Below are 18,388 nucleotides of genomic sequence, written 5' to 3'. Positions count from 1 at the left end.
CCTGCCTGTATGGATTCATGTTCCAATGGGAGCAATCTTTTTACATAGATTTGCCTTAAAAGTGATAAACATACAATGATTGTAGAAATACAGAATTAATTCTAACTGCCTCACTCTTTGCTGAATGTGTTTTTATATATTTATTTTGTTCATTTAATACCTCTATTGTCAATAAAAAAAAAATACATCTGAAAGATTGGGTCACTGTAAGGGCTCAGACAGCATGGGCCTGATAACCTTGTGTGTTCCGCCGTAACCATGGTGGTGCAGGTCTTGCATCTGTGACCCTGTTCAACTTCCGGAAGTCAGGGGTATTTACCTGCAACAGCAGTGGTGCAGATGGGGCGCTCACAAGATGAGATGGGGGAGGAAATTTGCAATTTAGGCCAGCCGCAATGGAACGGAGACAGCAGGGACAGACAAAAAAGTTTTTTGAGCAGCCAACAGTTCCTTTTGTAGAAAAGCTTTGGGATTTACTGCTGTGAGAAAACTGACCTTCAACCTTTAGTGGGGACTACTTCCGCCAGGATATGGTCCTGGTAAGTAATATATGAAACAACTGGATTGTCGTAAAAACCCATCTGGTTCACTAATGTCCTTTAGGGAAGGAAACCTGCCGTCCTTACCCGGTCTGGCCAATATGTGACTCCAGACCCACAGCAATGTGGTTGATTCTTAATTGCCCTCTGAAATGGCCTAGCAAGCCACTCAGTTGTAAAATCTCGCTAAAAGAAGTCATAAAAAGATTAAAACCGGACGGACCACCCGGCATCGGACCACTAGGCACTGGACACGACAAAGACAAACCAAGCCCAGTCGACCCTACAAAGTTCTGCTCACTAACATTTTTTTTTTATTCATTCACGGGATGTGGGCATCGCTGGTGAGGCCAGCATTTATTGCCCATCCCTAATTGCCCTCGAGAAGGTGGTGGTGAGCCGCCTTCTTGAACCGCTGCAGTCCGTGTGGTGACGGTTCTCCCACAGTGCTGTTAGGAAGGGAGTTCCAGGATTTTGACCCAGCGACAATGAAGGAACGGCGATATATTTCCAAGTCGGGATGGTGTGTGACTTGGATGGGAACGTGCAGGTGGTGTTGTTCCCATGCGCCTGCTGCTCTTGTCCTTCTAGGTGGTAGAGGTCGCGGGTTTGGGAGGTGCTGTCAAAGAAGCCTTGGCGAGTTGCTGCAGTGCATCCTGTGGATGGTGCACACTGCAGCCACAGTGCGCCGGTGGTGAAGGGAGTGAATGTTTAGGGTGGTGAATGGGGTGCCAATCATGCGGGCTGCTTTATCTTGGATGGTGTCGAGCTTCTTGAGTGTTGTTGGAGCTGCACTCATCCAGGCAAGTGGAGAGTATTCCATCACACTCCTGACTTGTGCCTTGTAGATGGTGGAAAGGCTTTGGGGAGTCAGGAGGTGAGTCACTCACCGCAGCATACCCAGCCTCTGATCTGCTCTCGTAGCCACAGTATTTATATTGCTGGTCCAGTTAAGTTTCTGGTTAATGGTGACCCCCAGGATGTTGATGGTGGGGGATTCGGCGATGGTAATGCCGTTGAATGTCAAGGGGAGGTGGTTGGACTCTCTCTTGTTGGAGATGGTCATTGCCTGGCACTTATCTGGCGCGAATGTTACTTGCCACTTATCAGCCCAAGCCTGGATGTTGTCCAGGTCTTGCTGCATGCGGGCTCGGACTGCTTCATTATCTGAGGGGTTGCGAATGGAACTGAACACTGTGCAGTCATCAGCGAACATCCTCATTTCTGACCTTATGATGGAGAGAAGGTCATTGATGAAGCAGCTGAAGATGGTTGGGCCAAGGACACTGCCCTGAGGAACTCCTGCAGCAATGCCCTGGGGCTGAGATGATTGGCCTCCAACAACCACTACCATCTTCCTTTGTGCCAGGTATGACTCCAGCCACTGGAGAGTTTTCCCCCTGATTCCCATTGACTTCAATTTTACTAGGGCTCCTTGATGCCACACTCGGTCAAATGCTGCCTTGATGTCAAGGGCAGTCACTCTCACCTCACCTCTGGAATTCAGCTCTTTTGTCCATGTTTGGACCAAGGCTGTAATGAGGTCTGGAGCCGAGTGGTCCTGGCGGAACCCAAACTGAGCATCGGTGAGCAGGTTATTGGTGAGTGAGTGCCGCTTGATAGCACTGTCGACGACACCTTCCATCACTTTGCTGATAATTGAGAGTAGACTGATGAGGTGGAAAGGTAGGGCAACTAAGGCCAGAGCTCCCTAGATGACAAAAGAGATAGTATAAGATGAAATGGATCAACCCTGGTTCAATGAGGCGTGTAGAATAGCATGCCAGGAGCAGTACCAGGCGTACCTAAATATGAGGTGCCAACCTGGTGAAGCTACAACTCAGGACTACATGCATGCTAAACAGCGGAAGCAACATGCTATAGACAGAGCTAAGCGATTCCATAACCAATGGATCAGATCAAAGCTCTGCAGTCCTGGCACATCCAGTCGTGAATGGTGGTGGACAATTAAACAACTAATGGGAGGAGGAGGCTTCGTGAACATCCCCATCCTCAGTGATGGCGGAGTCCAGCACGTGAGTGCAAAAGACAAGGCTGAAGCGTTTGCAACCATCTTCAGCCAGAAGTGCCAAGTGGATGATCCATCTCGGCCTCCTCCCGATATCCCCACCATCGCAGAAGCCAGTCTTCAGCCAATTCGATTCACTCCACATGATATCAAGAAACGGCTGAGTGCACTGGATACAGCAAAGGCTATGGGCCCCGACAACATCCCGGCTGTAGTGCTGAAGACTTGTGCTCCAGAACGAGCTGCGCCTCTAGCCAAGCTGTTCCAGTACAGCTACAACACTGGCATCTACCCGACAATGTGGAAAATTGCCCAGGTATGTCCTGTCCACAAAAAGCAGGACAAATCCAATCCGGCCAATTACCGCCCCATCAGTCTACTCTCAATCATCAGTAAAGTGATGGACGGTGTCGTCGACAGTGCCATCAAGCGGCACTTACTCACCAATAACCTGCTCACCGATGCTCAGTTTGGGTTCCGCCAGGACCACTCAGCTCCAGACCTCATTACAGCCTTGGTCCAAACATGGACAAAAGAGCTGAATTCCAGAGGTGAGGTGAGAGTGACTGCCCTTGACATCAAGGCAGCATTTGACCAAGTGTGGCACCAAGGAGCCCTAGTAAAATTGAAGTCAATGGGAATCAGGGGGAAAACTCTCCAGTGGCTGGAGTCATACCTAGCACAAAGGAAGATGGTAGTGGTTGTTGGAGGCCAATCATCTCAGCCCCAGGCCATTGCTGCAGGAGTTCCTCAGGGCAGTGTCCTAGGCCCAACCATCTTCAGCTGCTTCATCAATGACCTTCCCTCCATCATAAGGTCAGAAATGGGGATGCTTACTGATGATTGCACAGTGTTCAGTTCCATTCGCAAACCCTCAAATAATGAAGCAGTCCGAGCCCGCATGCAGCAAAATCTGGACAACATCCAGGCTTGGGCTGATAAGTGGAAAGTAACATTCGCGCCAGACAAGTGCCAGGCAATGACCATCTCCAACAAGAGAGAGTCTAACCACCTCCCTTGACATTCAATGGCATTACCATCGCGAATCCCCCACCATCAACATCCTGGGGGTCACCATTGACCAGAAACTTAACTGGACAAACCACATAAATACTGTGGCTACAAGAGCAGGTCAGATGCTGGGTATTCTGTGGCGAGTGACTCACCTCTTGACTCCCCAAAGCCTTTCCACCATCTACAAGGCACAAGTCAGGAGTGTGATGGAATACTCTCCACTTGCCTGGATGAGTGCAGCTCCAACAACACTCAAGAAGCTCGACACCATCCAGGACAAAGTAGCCTGCTTGATTGGCACCCCATCCACCACCCTAAACATTCACTCCCTTCACCACCGGCCCGCAGTGGCTGCCAATGCTCCTTTGACAGCACCTCCCAAACCCGCGACCTCTACCACCTAGAAGGACAAGAGCAGCAGGCACATGGGAACAACACCACCTGCACGTTCCCCTCCAAGTCACACACCATTCCGACTTGGAAATATATTGCCGTTCCTTCATCGTCGCTGGGACAAAATCCTGGAACTCCCTTCCTAACAGCACTGTGGGAGAACCTTCACCACACGGACTGCAGCTCACCACCACCTTCTCAAGGGCAATTAGGGATGGGCAATAAATGCTGGCCTGGCCAGCGACACCCTCATCCCATGAACGAATAAAAAAATGCCTGCTTAATGCAGGTGAAGTCAAATTACCTCTTTTCCTGACATCATCTGGAAACAAAGTGGACACAAGAAGCACAAATTTCCAATGACTGATAAAACCCCGGTGCAGTGAAAACCCGGCATAACTGGGTCCCGCCCCAAATTCCACCCTGCCTACCCCAATTGCGGCCCGGATCCACCTGAAACATCATCGATTTTTGGGCGCCCTGATGTTTACTCAGGGGTATGGGTTTCCCGGGCATTCTGACGATTTTGACGTCAGGACATCTTTTAAATTTTTTCAGCTGGTTTCCCACCTGACAGGCAGCATGATTGACAGGCTGGCTGCCTGTTTGGACAGGAAAGCAGCTGGGGAACGGATGTTAGGTAAGTGAGACATGGGGGTGGGTTTGAGCCGGACATGGGCGGGGGTGGTCAGTCAATGGAGGGGGTTCAGTCATTGGGGTGGGGTTGGGGGGGAGGGTCGGAAATCGTGGAGGGCGGTCATAGATCATGGTGGTGGGGGGGAGGGTCGGCCGAACGCGTGTGTGGGATCGTAGCAGATAGGCTAGTTGGGCCTGGAGGAAACACTCCTGCTCCTCCTGGCCCACAAGCAGTGCAATAAAGGCACTTATCTGTTGATCCTGGCCTTCTCGCCTCCTCATACATGGTGTTAATCAGAAGGCCTGGAAATCCCGGCCCCCGGGAGTTAAAAATAAAAAACCTATTAAAATGGAGGCCCGCAGCCTCCTTAAAAGATTTAACTTACCGATCCGCCTCCTGAGAGCAGGTTGGTCGCTGGCACACCCGACCCGCCTTCGTTAAAACCGGAAGTGGGTGGGTTGGGGATGGGTTTTACAACTTTAACCCAACCCACCTGTCCTTGGGGGTTAAAGTTACCCCCCATGTTTCTGCACAGGATAGAAATTGCAAGGAGGGGCATTCCTTATTCCTTTTTCCTTTACTCCTCTTCTTCATTCTTCATTTTTTTCTCTCCTTATCCCATTTCTGCTGAAGGCAGTGATTTATTCTGGAATACAATTGCATAGGCGGTGGAGGCTTCTGGTCCCGTGCCCACGTGATATGGCAGTGAGTGTTGGTGATTATTGAATTGCAGGGCCATTCCATAGCTGGGCCTGACCCTTCCCTTGCCTTATGTCTTTCATAAGTGTACAGCATATGCAGAATATTTATCTTAACCATACTTTATAAAGTAGTACTGCTATTTATTCATTGTCCAAAAACTATAATTTATTAATTGTATGTTCTTTAAGTAAAATCTTTTCATTTTACTTAATCAGATTGCCTGAAACAGATGAATATTCAAATTCTATGTCACGAAAACTTAGCAAGCTGGGGTCTCTAGGGTACAGACACCGGTACAGGTAATCAGATTTCACTGAATAACTGCTTTGCTTAAGGGAACAAAAATTGTGCAGAGAAATTCCTCAGCTGAATTAATCTTTGTATTTTAAAAGTGGAAAAGTAGCTAAGACTTTAGTAGATGTGTGCATTGTAAGCATTGTGGTATTTTTGCTTCATAGCAATGCATTAATTGTTGGGTTTTATCATTCAAACTGGAAGACATTAAATATAGAACATTATTGTTACTGAACCATTTCTCCCTCATTCATAATTGATCAGCTCAATTCCTTTTAATGAATACTGATTCTGGTAATAATATACTACATCTTCCTTTTTAATCTCATGCTGTCTAATAAACACCCGATCCCTCTGTCTCCATTTTAAGTAAGTTACAGTTTCACAATCCTTTATTAACCAGACTAAATTTAATAACGTATCTCATGAAGTTGCATCTTTATTGAGCAGACCAATCCCACAGGGCCTGCAGACAAAGCCAAAACTCAAATAGATACCCCTGTGGTTTTAAAAATTACCATAAAATGATTCCCTTTTGGATCAGGACAAATGGAATTATGTGTTATTGCTTCACATTGCCTGTGATTAATAGACATAATTTTGAACACAGCAGCTGAATTTTCAACTGCACTGCAACGTATGATTGTACATCTTTGTCAGCATCTTTGTTAGTATCAAAAATAAAATTTCTGATGCAGCAAAGCAATATTTTTTGTTAATTATATTTCATAATGGCCTGCAGTAATTAAGTAATTGTTCCACCAGACCAGAAGATACGGTGATTGGTTCAAGAAATAACTGCATTTCTTGTAGTAAAAGTCATCTCCCTTTCCATTTATTTTATGTTATTTAAAGGATCTTCCATGGGTCTAACACACAGAAAAAAACAGAGTCTTGTCAATGTCATTAGTTAATATTTGGAGGCTGGGAGAAATAATTTGCTCTATTTAGATACTCTTAAATTTGACAGGCTTCCACTACATTTTTAATTAAGGATTTAAAGTAATTTGAATAAGAAGTGTAGCTGCAATACTGCCGTATCTCACTTTGAGATTGGGTGCTGTGCCCATCGTATCACCAGTCCCACCTCATTGCAGAGAAACCTCTCCAACTGTGGGACTCTTCCAGTTGCCATCAACACACACACATATATACAGCCAAGTCTATTAATTGACTGAGTTTCGCACATGTAATTTTTGCTTTTTTCCGGTTTATAATTACACAGTACAATTGTGCTAAGTAACGAGTTGGACTTCACGCCTAGAATTGGGCCTGTAAATTGATTTCACTGGTACAGTACTACCCACTTATGTTGACATGTTGGGGGACCATTCTAATTTTGGCGACATGAGCGGTTTGTCAACATAAGCACACATTATGTATATTTGAACATTTGGACATTTTGTGAATTAAAAATTATTTATATACAAGAAATAATAAATATTTATTATAATATATAAATATAATATAGTTACATATATATAATAGTATATAAATTTACAATAATAAAACTATAATAAATTATTTTTGAGCAGTGGTAAGACTGCATTTCAACTAAACCGAGACCAGTCCATTGAGCTTCCACGGCCTGATCAGAACGTACAGAGAACTCGCAGTAAAACATACCCAAAGAGGACGCTTCATTCTCAGCAGTCAGGTAAGCTGGATAATAATGTTCTAATGACTAGAACTGGGACACATTTAGTGCATATTTACTGGTCATCAAATCATCAAATTGGTTTAAAACGATTGTGAGTTTTTTTGAGCATGAACATTTATTGTAAATATTATATAACATTTTATTATAAAATGCCCTCTCCCCTGCCCCCGACATGATTAGAGGTAAACAAAATACATTGCCAAGTAGTCCAAAACATTATAGTTGAACTGTCACGTTAGTAAATTTCTGGATAGTAATGCAGTTTTTGGCAGATTTTCCGCTGTACAGTTAGTTAGAATGATACAACGGTTACAGCACGGAAGGAGGCCATTCAGCCCATCGAGTCTGTGACGGCTCTATGCAAGTTAGTCCCATTCCCCCGCTCTTTCCCTGTAGCCCTGCAAATTTTTTCCCTTCAAGTATTTATCCAATTCCTTTTTGAAAGCTAACATTGAATCTGCTCCCACCACCCTTTCAGGCAATGCATTCCAGATCATAACCAATCGCTGTGTAAAAAGTTTTTCCTCGCCTTTGGTTCTTTTGCCAATCACCTTAAATCTGTGTCGTCTTGTTCTCGACCCTTCCATCAATGGGAACAGTTTCTCTTTATTTACTTTATCTAAACCCTTCATGATTTTGAACACTTCTATCAAATCTCCTCTTAACCCCCTCTGCTCTAAGGAGAACAACCCCAGCTTCTCCAGTCTGTCTGCGTAACTGAAGTGCCTCATTCCTGGAACCATTCTCATAAATCTTTTCTGCACCCTCTCCATGGCCTTCACATCCTTCCTAAAGTGCGGTCCCCAGAATTGGTCACATACTGCAGTTAGACAGAAAACATTTGAAGAAGCTACACTTTGTTAATGTAATAATTTACCCTTTTTTGTGCAGTTTACTGAAGTGAAGTTGGAGTAAATGTTCATCGTTATTGCCCGCAGTACAGAACTTTGCATTTCAGGAATTTGTTTGTGTATCTTCCACAATTTTCTGTCCTCAAAAATGAATGAATATAAAATCACGGGGGTTATGTGCCTGCACTGCAAAGCTGTCAGGTGAGTTGGAGTGCATGCCTGGAAAGGAACTCACTCAACGCAGGGAGTGTGACAGTTACAGTATAACAGGAACCCAGTATAAGATGGCAATAGATAGTATTTGAAGAGCAGAGTGGGAAAATATAGGAAAGGTAGTTTGGATGCGGTTAAATAGCAGATGTGGATTACCTCCACGAAATGGTGCAACTGTGACATTCCTTGAAGGCGTCTGGAATTAATGGCTGGCACACCAGTTTTTGCTGCATTAATGATGCTACTGCTCATGTTCATTGGCATTTTTACCCTATTACTCTGCCATGGCATTGCTATATTGATCACTAAGATGATTGCTGAAGCCTCAGGGCAAAGATATGCAACGTGCAACAGACAATAATTATCCTGGAATTCCTTGGCCTGGGTTTATACTGTAGGCCGCCCACTAATCATACAAGTGAAGTGCTGCTTCAAGACTGCAGTGATATATGTTTGATAATTCTGGTTATAGCATGAGCTTCGCTGCACCTGTGTTTGCCTTCTGTCTGTGTGGTTGGTTCATGAGTATTATCAGCCATGTAGCCTGGTGCCACCTTCCACTCATTCCCCTTCAAATAAGGGTGGCACAGATGATTACCTTAAAATTGTGACAACTTCTAGGAAAGCAGACATTATTCTGCATGATTCTGTGTTGGAGTTCGCATACCATGTTTCTGTTGAAAAAATAAAATACATTTTAAGTCTCAAATTATGTAGTGGGGTCTGAATGGCAACATATATGCCCCTGGAATCTGGGAAAGCCAGTAGCTCTGTAGCCCACTGGTGTTGGTGCTGTTGGTTAGTGGCAAAAATAATGAAGTTGTTCATAGAATAGGATCCCATGAAGTCACCCAGGAATTTAAGATGGTACAAGCGTAACAAGCAGAGTGCAGGTAATCATTGGTCCGGGGAGGGACCGAAACTTGATCTGGAAGTCCGATTCCATTTGTGAAGTATGAGACTGCTAGGTCTACACTGACCTGGATACAAGGAATATGGAGCCATTCCTACGCCCAGCCTCCATGAACAGACATTTGAGGTTTTGCTAGGAAATGATCTAAATGATGGGTACATTGTGACTGATATGATTAAGGGAGCGGAAGCTTGGTTGGTTACTTGAAGTCAGGCAAAGGTTATATGACCAAACCAAACTGAAGTAACAGCGATGCTGACTGCAGCAGCAAGCTCAGCCCATACATCACCAGAGGCAGTAGCTGGGTCCTGGGTGAGGAGACTCCTGCCACTGCAGTGATTGCAGGCCGCATAGGACTAGACAAAGTGTAATTTCGGCATGGCTGAGGAACTATACCTATGTTGCTGTATGAGTGTGGGGGAACGGGGGTGGTGGTAGTAGAGACCCAATGATACAACGGTGCTGTTAGTGTAAGGTTTTCAATAAAGTCCTTGAACACTGAGGTCAAATGTCACAGATGCAATAGTACTTAAACGTATACTTAAAAGATAGTATTTACAACCACACCTGATGATGGTTTGGTTGAGGATTCAAACGCGTTACAGTTCTGAACTCGGTATACAGGCTGATCAGGTCTTATTGAATCCTAAGTACCTGTATAAACTGTCAATTTTTATACAATCCACATGTTTCTACATTATGCGATTATACAAAAGTTAAAATACAACTCCGTATATGGAGAATTTAAATAAGCTTGTCCCTGTTAATAAACTATTTTTCTTACCTAACAATCTCTTCTTCCATTGGGCTAATTCGATCGATGTGATTCCCTCACTTTATTATCTTGTCAATAGTTTTGCTCTTGTTACAAATAATTGCTATTCTACCAAGTGAAACCTTTGATTGTAAGTCTGTCTGGGTTTCTGTATCATTTGATACCAGTCAATCTCCTGATTCTACAGAAAGCCCAATTAAAAAGTGGAATGTATACCCAGATGTTTCCTTTCTACAGGGCTAACCTTACCTAAGAAAGGATATACTTGCCATAGAGGGAATGCAGCGAAGGTTCACCAGACTGATTCCTGGGATGGCAGGACTGTCGTATGAGGAGAGATTGGGTTGACTCGGCCTGTATTCACTAGAGTTTAGAAGAATGAGAGGGGATCTCATTGAAACATATAAAATTCTGACAGGGCTAGACAGACTGGATACAGGGAGGATGTTTCCCCTGGCTTGGGGGGGGGGGTCCAGAACGAGGGGTCACAGTCTCAGGATATGAGGTAGGACAATTAGGACTAAGATGAGGAGAAATTTCTTCACTCAGGGTGGTGCACCTGTGGAATTCTCTACCACAGAAGGCTGTGGAGGCCACATCACTGAATATACTTAAGAAGGAGCTAGATAGATTTCTATTCACAAAAGGCATCAAGGGGTATGGGGAGAGAGCGGGAATATGGTATTGAGATAGAGGATCAGCCATGATCATATTGAATGGTGGAGCAGGCTCGAAGGGCTGAATGGCCTACTCCTGCTACTATTTTCTATGTTTTTATGTTTAACTGGTTTCCCTAAAATTTATCAACAATGATTATAGAATCTTGAAACTTAGGAAGCAGTATGCAATGGCACAGATTTAATTAAGTCCTGAAACTGACCACTGCTGTTGGGTCAGCCTTGGTTCAACAGTTCAGTAGTTACTATTTTAAAATTGACTTATACTTCCCTGCTTAATTGGCAAAGACTAAAGGTTAATATTACTACAATATTAAGAGACATCAATGGCAGGACTGTCTGATTAACCCTTTCCTTACAATGCTTTGGATCAAAGGGAGTATGAGTGCTTGCCTTTAGGAGCTGACTTTTATGTTTGGCATGAAAAAAAGATCTGGTATGAGTTTTAAACATAGCAGGCCATCCCCATCCTAGCTGTTTGCGTTCTTCTTTAAATAGCCCAGGAGTGAATGACTGTCACAAGATGAAGGCATCATAAACACTGCCTAAAACATTGGCCAGAAGACAGTGGCTGGCACACAATGACTGGAGGTCTCCACCCAATTTCCCGACCTGCACTTGGCCATTTCACGCCAGTGCCACCAGCTATATGGAACAGAAAATAAGCCTTTTTGTTTCTTGTAGTCTGTGTCAGAATCAGTATAAGATTTGTGACTGTTGCATGTATTGTGTTAAATGTATTTCTTTACTTTTTAAAATGATTTGACCTTCACAGAGTCTGGTGACTGGAAGTAGCAATTATATTAATTTACATTTTCCTAGTGGATACTTTAAAGGATGCAAGAATGAGACAACAGAAAATTCACAACAGAATTTCACAACAAATTCCTGATAAGAAATAAAATGTAGAAAACTGTTGATTTGACACAAACTAACTGCATTGTGAACATAGCATTCCCAATATGGCATGCAGCAAGAGCTTACCTGTGATGCTGGAGCACCGATTGAAATTCAGATAACACAGCTTTAACAGGAGTCGACTCTTATCACCTGGAATTTAATACCTGTGTCCCAATTCTTGGTTTGATGTCTTCCTGTATTACGATAGTCCACTAAGATCTGGCGACCATGAAAGGCCTCAGGTTACAGACATCATACTATGATCACAGAACTGATGTGATAGCACAGTGTACCGGTGCATAAGTGTGTTGATGCACGATGCAATTACTCTGTTCTGCACTGCGCCCATAGAATTGTTGTGTTAAAAGAGAATGTTTACAATCTGTGATAAATGGATGTTTTACTCAATCTGAATTAAATAAAACTTTTGGGACCAATTCTCTCCATCAGTTAAAGTAATAATAATGGTCCTTTTATTCAAAGTGACATTTTGGATTAACTTGTACCGCTGTTGCCATTTGAGAGACTTATAACCACTTGATTGTAGCTATAGTTTGTTAATGATCTGCTGGTCTTAATGTCTTCAAATTATATTTTAATTTTAACTTTGTTTAATATTAAATTCAATACATGAGGGTGTTATAATAGGGGCCTAATACTGTGTCTCCAGCATTATCAGTGCACTGGTGCAAAATAAACTGTATAAAATTGCCTAGGTGGAATGATATTGGAGGAAGTTGAGAGTACCTACAAGAGGCAGTTTTATTGGTTTGCTCTGCACCAGCTGTAGTTTAACTGTATAATTGCAACAAACCAAAGCCTGCTTTTTAAATTAGCTTCATTAAAAAGGATTTTAAAACTCTGGCAGTACAGAGTTCAGAAAACCAAGAAACTGAAGTGGGCTGGACAGTATGGTACACAGAGGGATCTAGGAACTGAGCAACATGGTACGTTCAAATAGGTGACATTTTTAAACCAAATTGAGTGAGTTCCTCTCCAAATCATTGTAAACAAGCCTCAGGCGTTTATACATATCTGTGTGGGTGACACTCAGCTTACCTTACCATCAATGGCAAATGATAATGGGCACTGTTCACATCTCAGATACCACTGGGCAGGCAAACAGCCTAACCGTTCTGTGGGTGTTTCACATAAACTGAGAGTAAGTTAATAATTTTTACCTGTTTCTAAGTTCCTGCATTAATTCCTGGAGGTATCAACGCTGCTGTGAAAACTTGTTGTAAAATTTTGGAACAGAGGTATAAACCCTGATGAGGTTTCCTGTGCTTAGCAAATGGGACTCCAGCCAAGGGGGGAAATTCTCCTCTTCAGGGTAGAACCTCAGCCAAGACCAAAACCATCAGCTGGTAAGTGTTTGGAGGAAGAGGAGGCTGCTACATGGCCTTCTCCCTCCATTGGGGAACTCGAGGCCTTTAGTGCCACCTCCTGAGGCCTACCAGCCTCCTTCCATTTGACGGCCCCGGAAAGCAGCAGCAACTGGAGCATTTGCATAGAGGGAAGGTGCAGCCAGTGGCAGTCGTGGCTAGGGAGGAATAACCTTGTCCAGGGTGATGAGGTGACGGAGGTCTGACAATCCAAATTTTCTGTCATTCTTCTCCTCGATTTCTGCCTGATTTTAAACAGGATTACAGAGGAGAATTCCCCCAAGATGTATTCTTCATTTGATTTTTCTTTGACAAGAAGAAACTAAATCATTTAGTCCAAATTTTTGCCCTGCGTTGAGTCACTGCTGGCAGGTACCATGATTTTTAGATCTGGAATGTCTTGATTTCCACTTATGGTGAACTTTTAACATTTATATACTAGCCAGTGGGAAATAGCCCAGGCAGCGATTTAGACTTGTTTTTCCTATGAGGTAAGGCTTTGCACCCACTTGGTAGGAAATAAGACATATCTATATACTAACATTTTTTATTTTCTCATCTACTTTAATTTTGTGTCAGATTGATTACATAGCAAAACAAATATATTTGTATCAAATGAGGTGCATGTTTAGTAATTTCATGATTAATTTCTTTAACCATTTATTAAATAATTATCAGTTAACACTTGTTTAATCTTGATCTGTAACTTTAATTGTTACCATAGGACCAAACAGTGTCAGTCGCAGTCATATAAAAACGGACCATGTGGAATATGATGGCACAACCAAAATTATCGCGCCTTCACCAGTGAAAAGGTAAAGCTATACTATGCTCAAGCACGTTGGATAAATCTGTATCAGAACATCAGTTTCAGAACTCCAATTCTTGGACATCTGCATCCCAAATTCAGATTCATATTAAAATTCTGAATTAAAACTCCCTTTGCTGACTTTCCAATTGAACATTGGAACTTCCTTTCTCAGATGTTTCAATCCTAAGTTTAGAATCAGGTTCCTTCATCAATTTTCTACACCTATGCTTAAGTAATGTGATGTGGAGCTGCACTTGCTTTAAGGGGTCACACATGTCTCCTCGGTTTGAGTGGATGAACTTGGAAAAATCTGAATTTTTCATGTCTATATATTATATTAAAAATCTTACATCTGCATGAACTTATTAGTCACCTTTTACCATTATAAATTCCTATGTTCACATTTATAATGGAAACTGCATATGTAAACTTGTCATATTGTAATTACAGCCTCTCACCAGTGGAGGTGTTGTGATTCCTCAGTTTTGCATCTCCCAGCTACTCAGCATGTACTTCAGAGAAACTCTTTTCCTCCAACCAACTTGCTTCCCAAATTGCCATACGATTTGCTATTTAACGATAAATAATAATATAAAATCAAAGTATTACATATAAAAATAAGAACAGAATTTATGATTCGAAAAAGCAACTGAACTATGTCTGTGCACCCTGGTCCAATTATCTCCCACTGTCTAAGCCAGCTTCACCTAAGAGCTACACTTATAGAATCTTACAGTGCAGAAGGAGGCCATTCGGCCCATCGTGCCTGTGCTGGGTCTTTGAAAGCGCTATCCAATTAGTCCCACTCCGCTGCTCTTTCTCCATAGCCCTGCAATTTTCTTCCCTACAAGAATTTATTAAATTCTCTTTTGAAAATTACTATTGAATCTGCTTCTTCTGCCCTTTCAGGCAGTGCATTCCAGATCATTACAACTCGCTATGTAAAAAAATGTTCTCCTCATGTCGTCTCTAGCTCTTTTATCAATTCCTTAAATCTGTGTCCTCTGGTTACTGACCCTTCTGCCACTGGAAATAGTTACTTTTTATTTACTCTATCATAATCGTTCATGATTTTGAACACCTCTATCAAATCTCTTCTTAACCTTCTCTGCTGTAAGGAGAACAACCCCAGCTTCTCTAATCTCGTCACGTAACTGAAGTCCCTCATTCTTGGTACCATTCCAGTAATCTCCACTGCACCCTCTCCAAGGCCTTGACATCCTTCCTAAAGTATGATGTCCAGAATTGGACACAATACTCCAGCTGAGGTCTAACCAGTGCTTTATAAAGGTTTAGCATAACTTCTTTGTTTTTCTATTCTATGCCTCTGTTTATAAAGCCTGGTATCCCATATGCTTTTTTAACAGCTTTCTCAAAGCCACTTCCTGCCACCTTCAAAGGTTTCTGTACGCAAACCCCTAGGTCTCTCTGTTCCCACACCCCTTTTAAAATTGTACCATTTAGTTTATATTGCCTCTGCTCATTCTTCCTTCCAAAATGCATCACTTCACACTTCTCTGCGTTAAATTTCATCTGCCATGTGTCTTCCCATTTCACCATTCTTGGTCTTGATTCCCCATGTGCAATGCCACAGATCATCTTGTATACAATGAAAATGTTGGTGTTTAACCCTGAGGAATTCTGTAACATGTTTACAGAAAAACAAAACAAGAATAATGGATGTGATTTTTCAGATTATTCTGTAAACACTATTCTGCTACTAAAAGTGCTATTGTCCTATCAGTAAAGAAGATTCACTGAACAATTGTGTTTTGAACTGCACCTCAGATTTTACACTTCCATGCTTGAATCAGTGAATGGCAACATAACTATTCCTACAAATGAAAAATAATAACAAACTGTTGTTTACTGCACAGTGATAAAAAAAATATCTTGGTACCATCAGGCTCTATGTCTGTTTTATTGTAAATGAGTAATCTTGGCACTTCTAGCTGAAATACGTGCTTGAAAACTAACACTGATTGATGTTTTGCAGGTGCACAAAATAATACTATAAATCCTCTGATTATTTGCGTTTAGGACGGTTTTTATCTACATTATCACAACAAATAATGGTACTGGGTTATGCTGAAGGCATGACCGCACAAAGCCATTTCAAAGAACAAATTGTGTCCTTAACTTATTCTTAAGTTTAATTTGGAATGATTCTGTTGCGACTTTATTATTATCCCATATATTGCGTATTCACCTCCAGGCAGCATCATCCTTCAGCCAGGAGGGGCTACAGTCTGGCCCATGGTTGCTATCACTCACATTTTTGTGAGAGATGCCTGGAGAATGTTCACAGCAATGTAAGGTGACTATTAGGTTCTTCCTTTCCCTTCACGTTGAAGTATCCTGACTGAATCATCATATCCAGAGACCCAGCCGAAAGCAGTGAAAACCAGTTTCCAACAATAGCAGGTGGGCTTGAGTAACGGTCTAGTCGGATACTCGGACTCAGAGCCATCTGAAAGGAAAAAAACTCGATCCACTGAGTGAGGGAAAATTGTGAATGCAACCATGTCCTGAGTTCAAATTTTTTTTTAAACTATTCAAAAATGACTGGAACATAAATATTTAATAGTGTCAACCTAGACTCAGCGGTAACATTCTCACCTCTGAATCATAAGTTCGTGGGTTCAAGCGCCACTCCAACAACTTGAACTAGGATGACACTTCAGTACAGCACTGAGCGAGCACTGCGGTGTTGGATCAGACATTAATTCAAGGCCCTGTCTGCCTGCTCAAGTGGACGTAAAAGATCCCATGGCTCTATTTGAAGAAGAGCAATAGAGTTCTCCCGGCATTTATCCCTCAACCAACACCACTAAGACAGATTATCTGGTCATTTATCTCATTGCAGTTTATGGGGCCTTGCTGTGCACAAATTGGTTGCTGCGATTGCCTTCATTACAACAATGACTACACTTTAAAAGTACAGCTTTATCAACTTATTTTCTAACTTTGAAAGATTTGTTTCTGAAACTTTAAGTCTCTCTGCTTCTCTACTTCTTTTAAAACATTTTCATTTGTGTATATTTTCTATCATTATTCTTCCTCACAAAATGCATCACCTCACAATTCTCTGCATTAAATTTTATCTGCGCAGTCTACTAATCAATGTCCTGAAGTCACAGTTGACTGCACTCCCTATTTTTGTGTCATCTGCAAATTTTGATAAACCCACGTCCAGAAGAAAGATTATATATATATATATGCATACACAGTATGGTATCACTATAATGAACCCCCGGTTTTAACAATCCCAGCGGCAAGACCCAATTTTTTCAATGAAAATCAGCCCTATGATGATGAGCACTTAAGCAGGATCTGACTGGACTGACCTGGATACAACGATCAAATTCAAGCTGAGGCTAATTAAAAGACAACATATTGTAGTGCAAATCCCACAAGACATGTGCATTCGTTACCTGCACACAAACTGCAACGAGCGTGAGGAGGCAACTTCAATGAGGAAATTGGCATGAGGCAACTGCAGCTGGGCAACATGCGTGAAGATGGCAGGTAAGAGATCGCCTTTGTCTCTGAAAACAAAACTTCAAATCATCGATGATCTGGACCATAAAGGAAATCAATGACATTGAGTCAGGGAGAGGATGAGGAAACTTCTGGTGATGAGGATGTGGAAGGTACAGAACCACTTATCCCTTCATTGGATCAGTTCAGAAAGACAATTGCAACTGTAGAAGACTTCACACAGTCAGTACCTAGAACTGAGGATCATTTTGGACTGGTTAACAAGATAGAAATAATGTGAATTGAGAAAAGCACAAATAGCATGAAGCAATCTATTCTGTATAGTTTCTATAACAGAATAAAATTATTTTTAATTCAAATTGGTTGTTTCTTCATTTCACTGATGCAGCAAATCGTCAAACTCTACTATAGTGAACACCTCAATATAACTATCTTTTCTGCTAGTCCCAAGAGGATTCGTTATCGTGAAGTTCGACTGTGTATATATGCCCCCTAGTGGTCATTGTTAGAAGCACTGCTCTTCACGATATAAATATATATATATATCCTTTAAAACATCCATTGATTACTCATCTCTGTTTTGTGTCCTTTAGCCAACTTCCTATTCATGCTGCTACATTCCCTTTAATACTGTGTACCTTAATTTTATCAATAAACATCCAATGTGGCACCTTATCAAAATGCTTTATGAAAGATAGCATGAATAAACTTTGGTCCTATTCCTTGAAGATTAGAAGATGAAGAGGTGATCTTATGTGTTTAAAATAATGAATGAAGTTCCAGGTATATGGGGAAAGACTCTTCCCTCTAATGGGAAGAATCCAGAACAAGGGAACATAATCTTAAAATAAGGAGCAAGCTGGTTAAAAACTAATACAGGAAAAATCTCTTCGGGCAAAGGGTTTTAACGATGTGGAATAGACGGTGCATCAATAATCTTCTGGGACTATCAATTGAAGCCAGCCTTTATCGTCACCTGGGCAGGAAGATGTGAATGAGCAACAGGAAGAGAAGGAAGTGCAGGAGCAGTAACCCCCACCAGATCTACCAGCTGCCAGAAATCTCAGACAACAACTTATACAATGAACTTCAGC

The 18,388-nt window shown here is 42.1% G+C and overlaps 1 protein-coding gene across 2 annotated transcripts in view; it reads left to right on the top strand.

Annotated features, from left to right (window-relative positions):
- Window positions 1-18,388, top strand: part of epb41l4a (erythrocyte membrane protein band 4.1 like 4A) — a 340,503-nt gene that overhangs the window by 271,404 nt on the left and 50,711 nt on the right. For both annotated transcript variants that reach the window (XM_067982951.1, XM_067982950.1), the window contains 3 exons: window positions 5,530-5,613; window positions 7,144-7,265; window positions 13,707-13,797. In XM_067982951.1, coding sequence (XP_067839052.1) covers window positions 5,530-5,613; window positions 7,144-7,265; window positions 13,707-13,797 — 297 coding nt within the window. The remainder of the gene's footprint in view (window positions 1-5,529; window positions 5,614-7,143; window positions 7,266-13,706; window positions 13,798-18,388) is intronic.

Source organism: Heptranchias perlo, chromosome 4 (genome assembly GCF_035084215.1).
Source record: "Heptranchias perlo isolate sHepPer1 chromosome 4, sHepPer1.hap1, whole genome shotgun sequence".
In the NCBI taxonomy this organism is placed as follows: Eukaryota; Metazoa; Chordata; class Chondrichthyes; order Hexanchiformes; family Hexanchidae; genus Heptranchias; species Heptranchias perlo.
The sequence above is the reverse complement of the archived record's forward strand: the minus strand, read 5'-3'. Positions and strand labels throughout refer to the sequence as shown.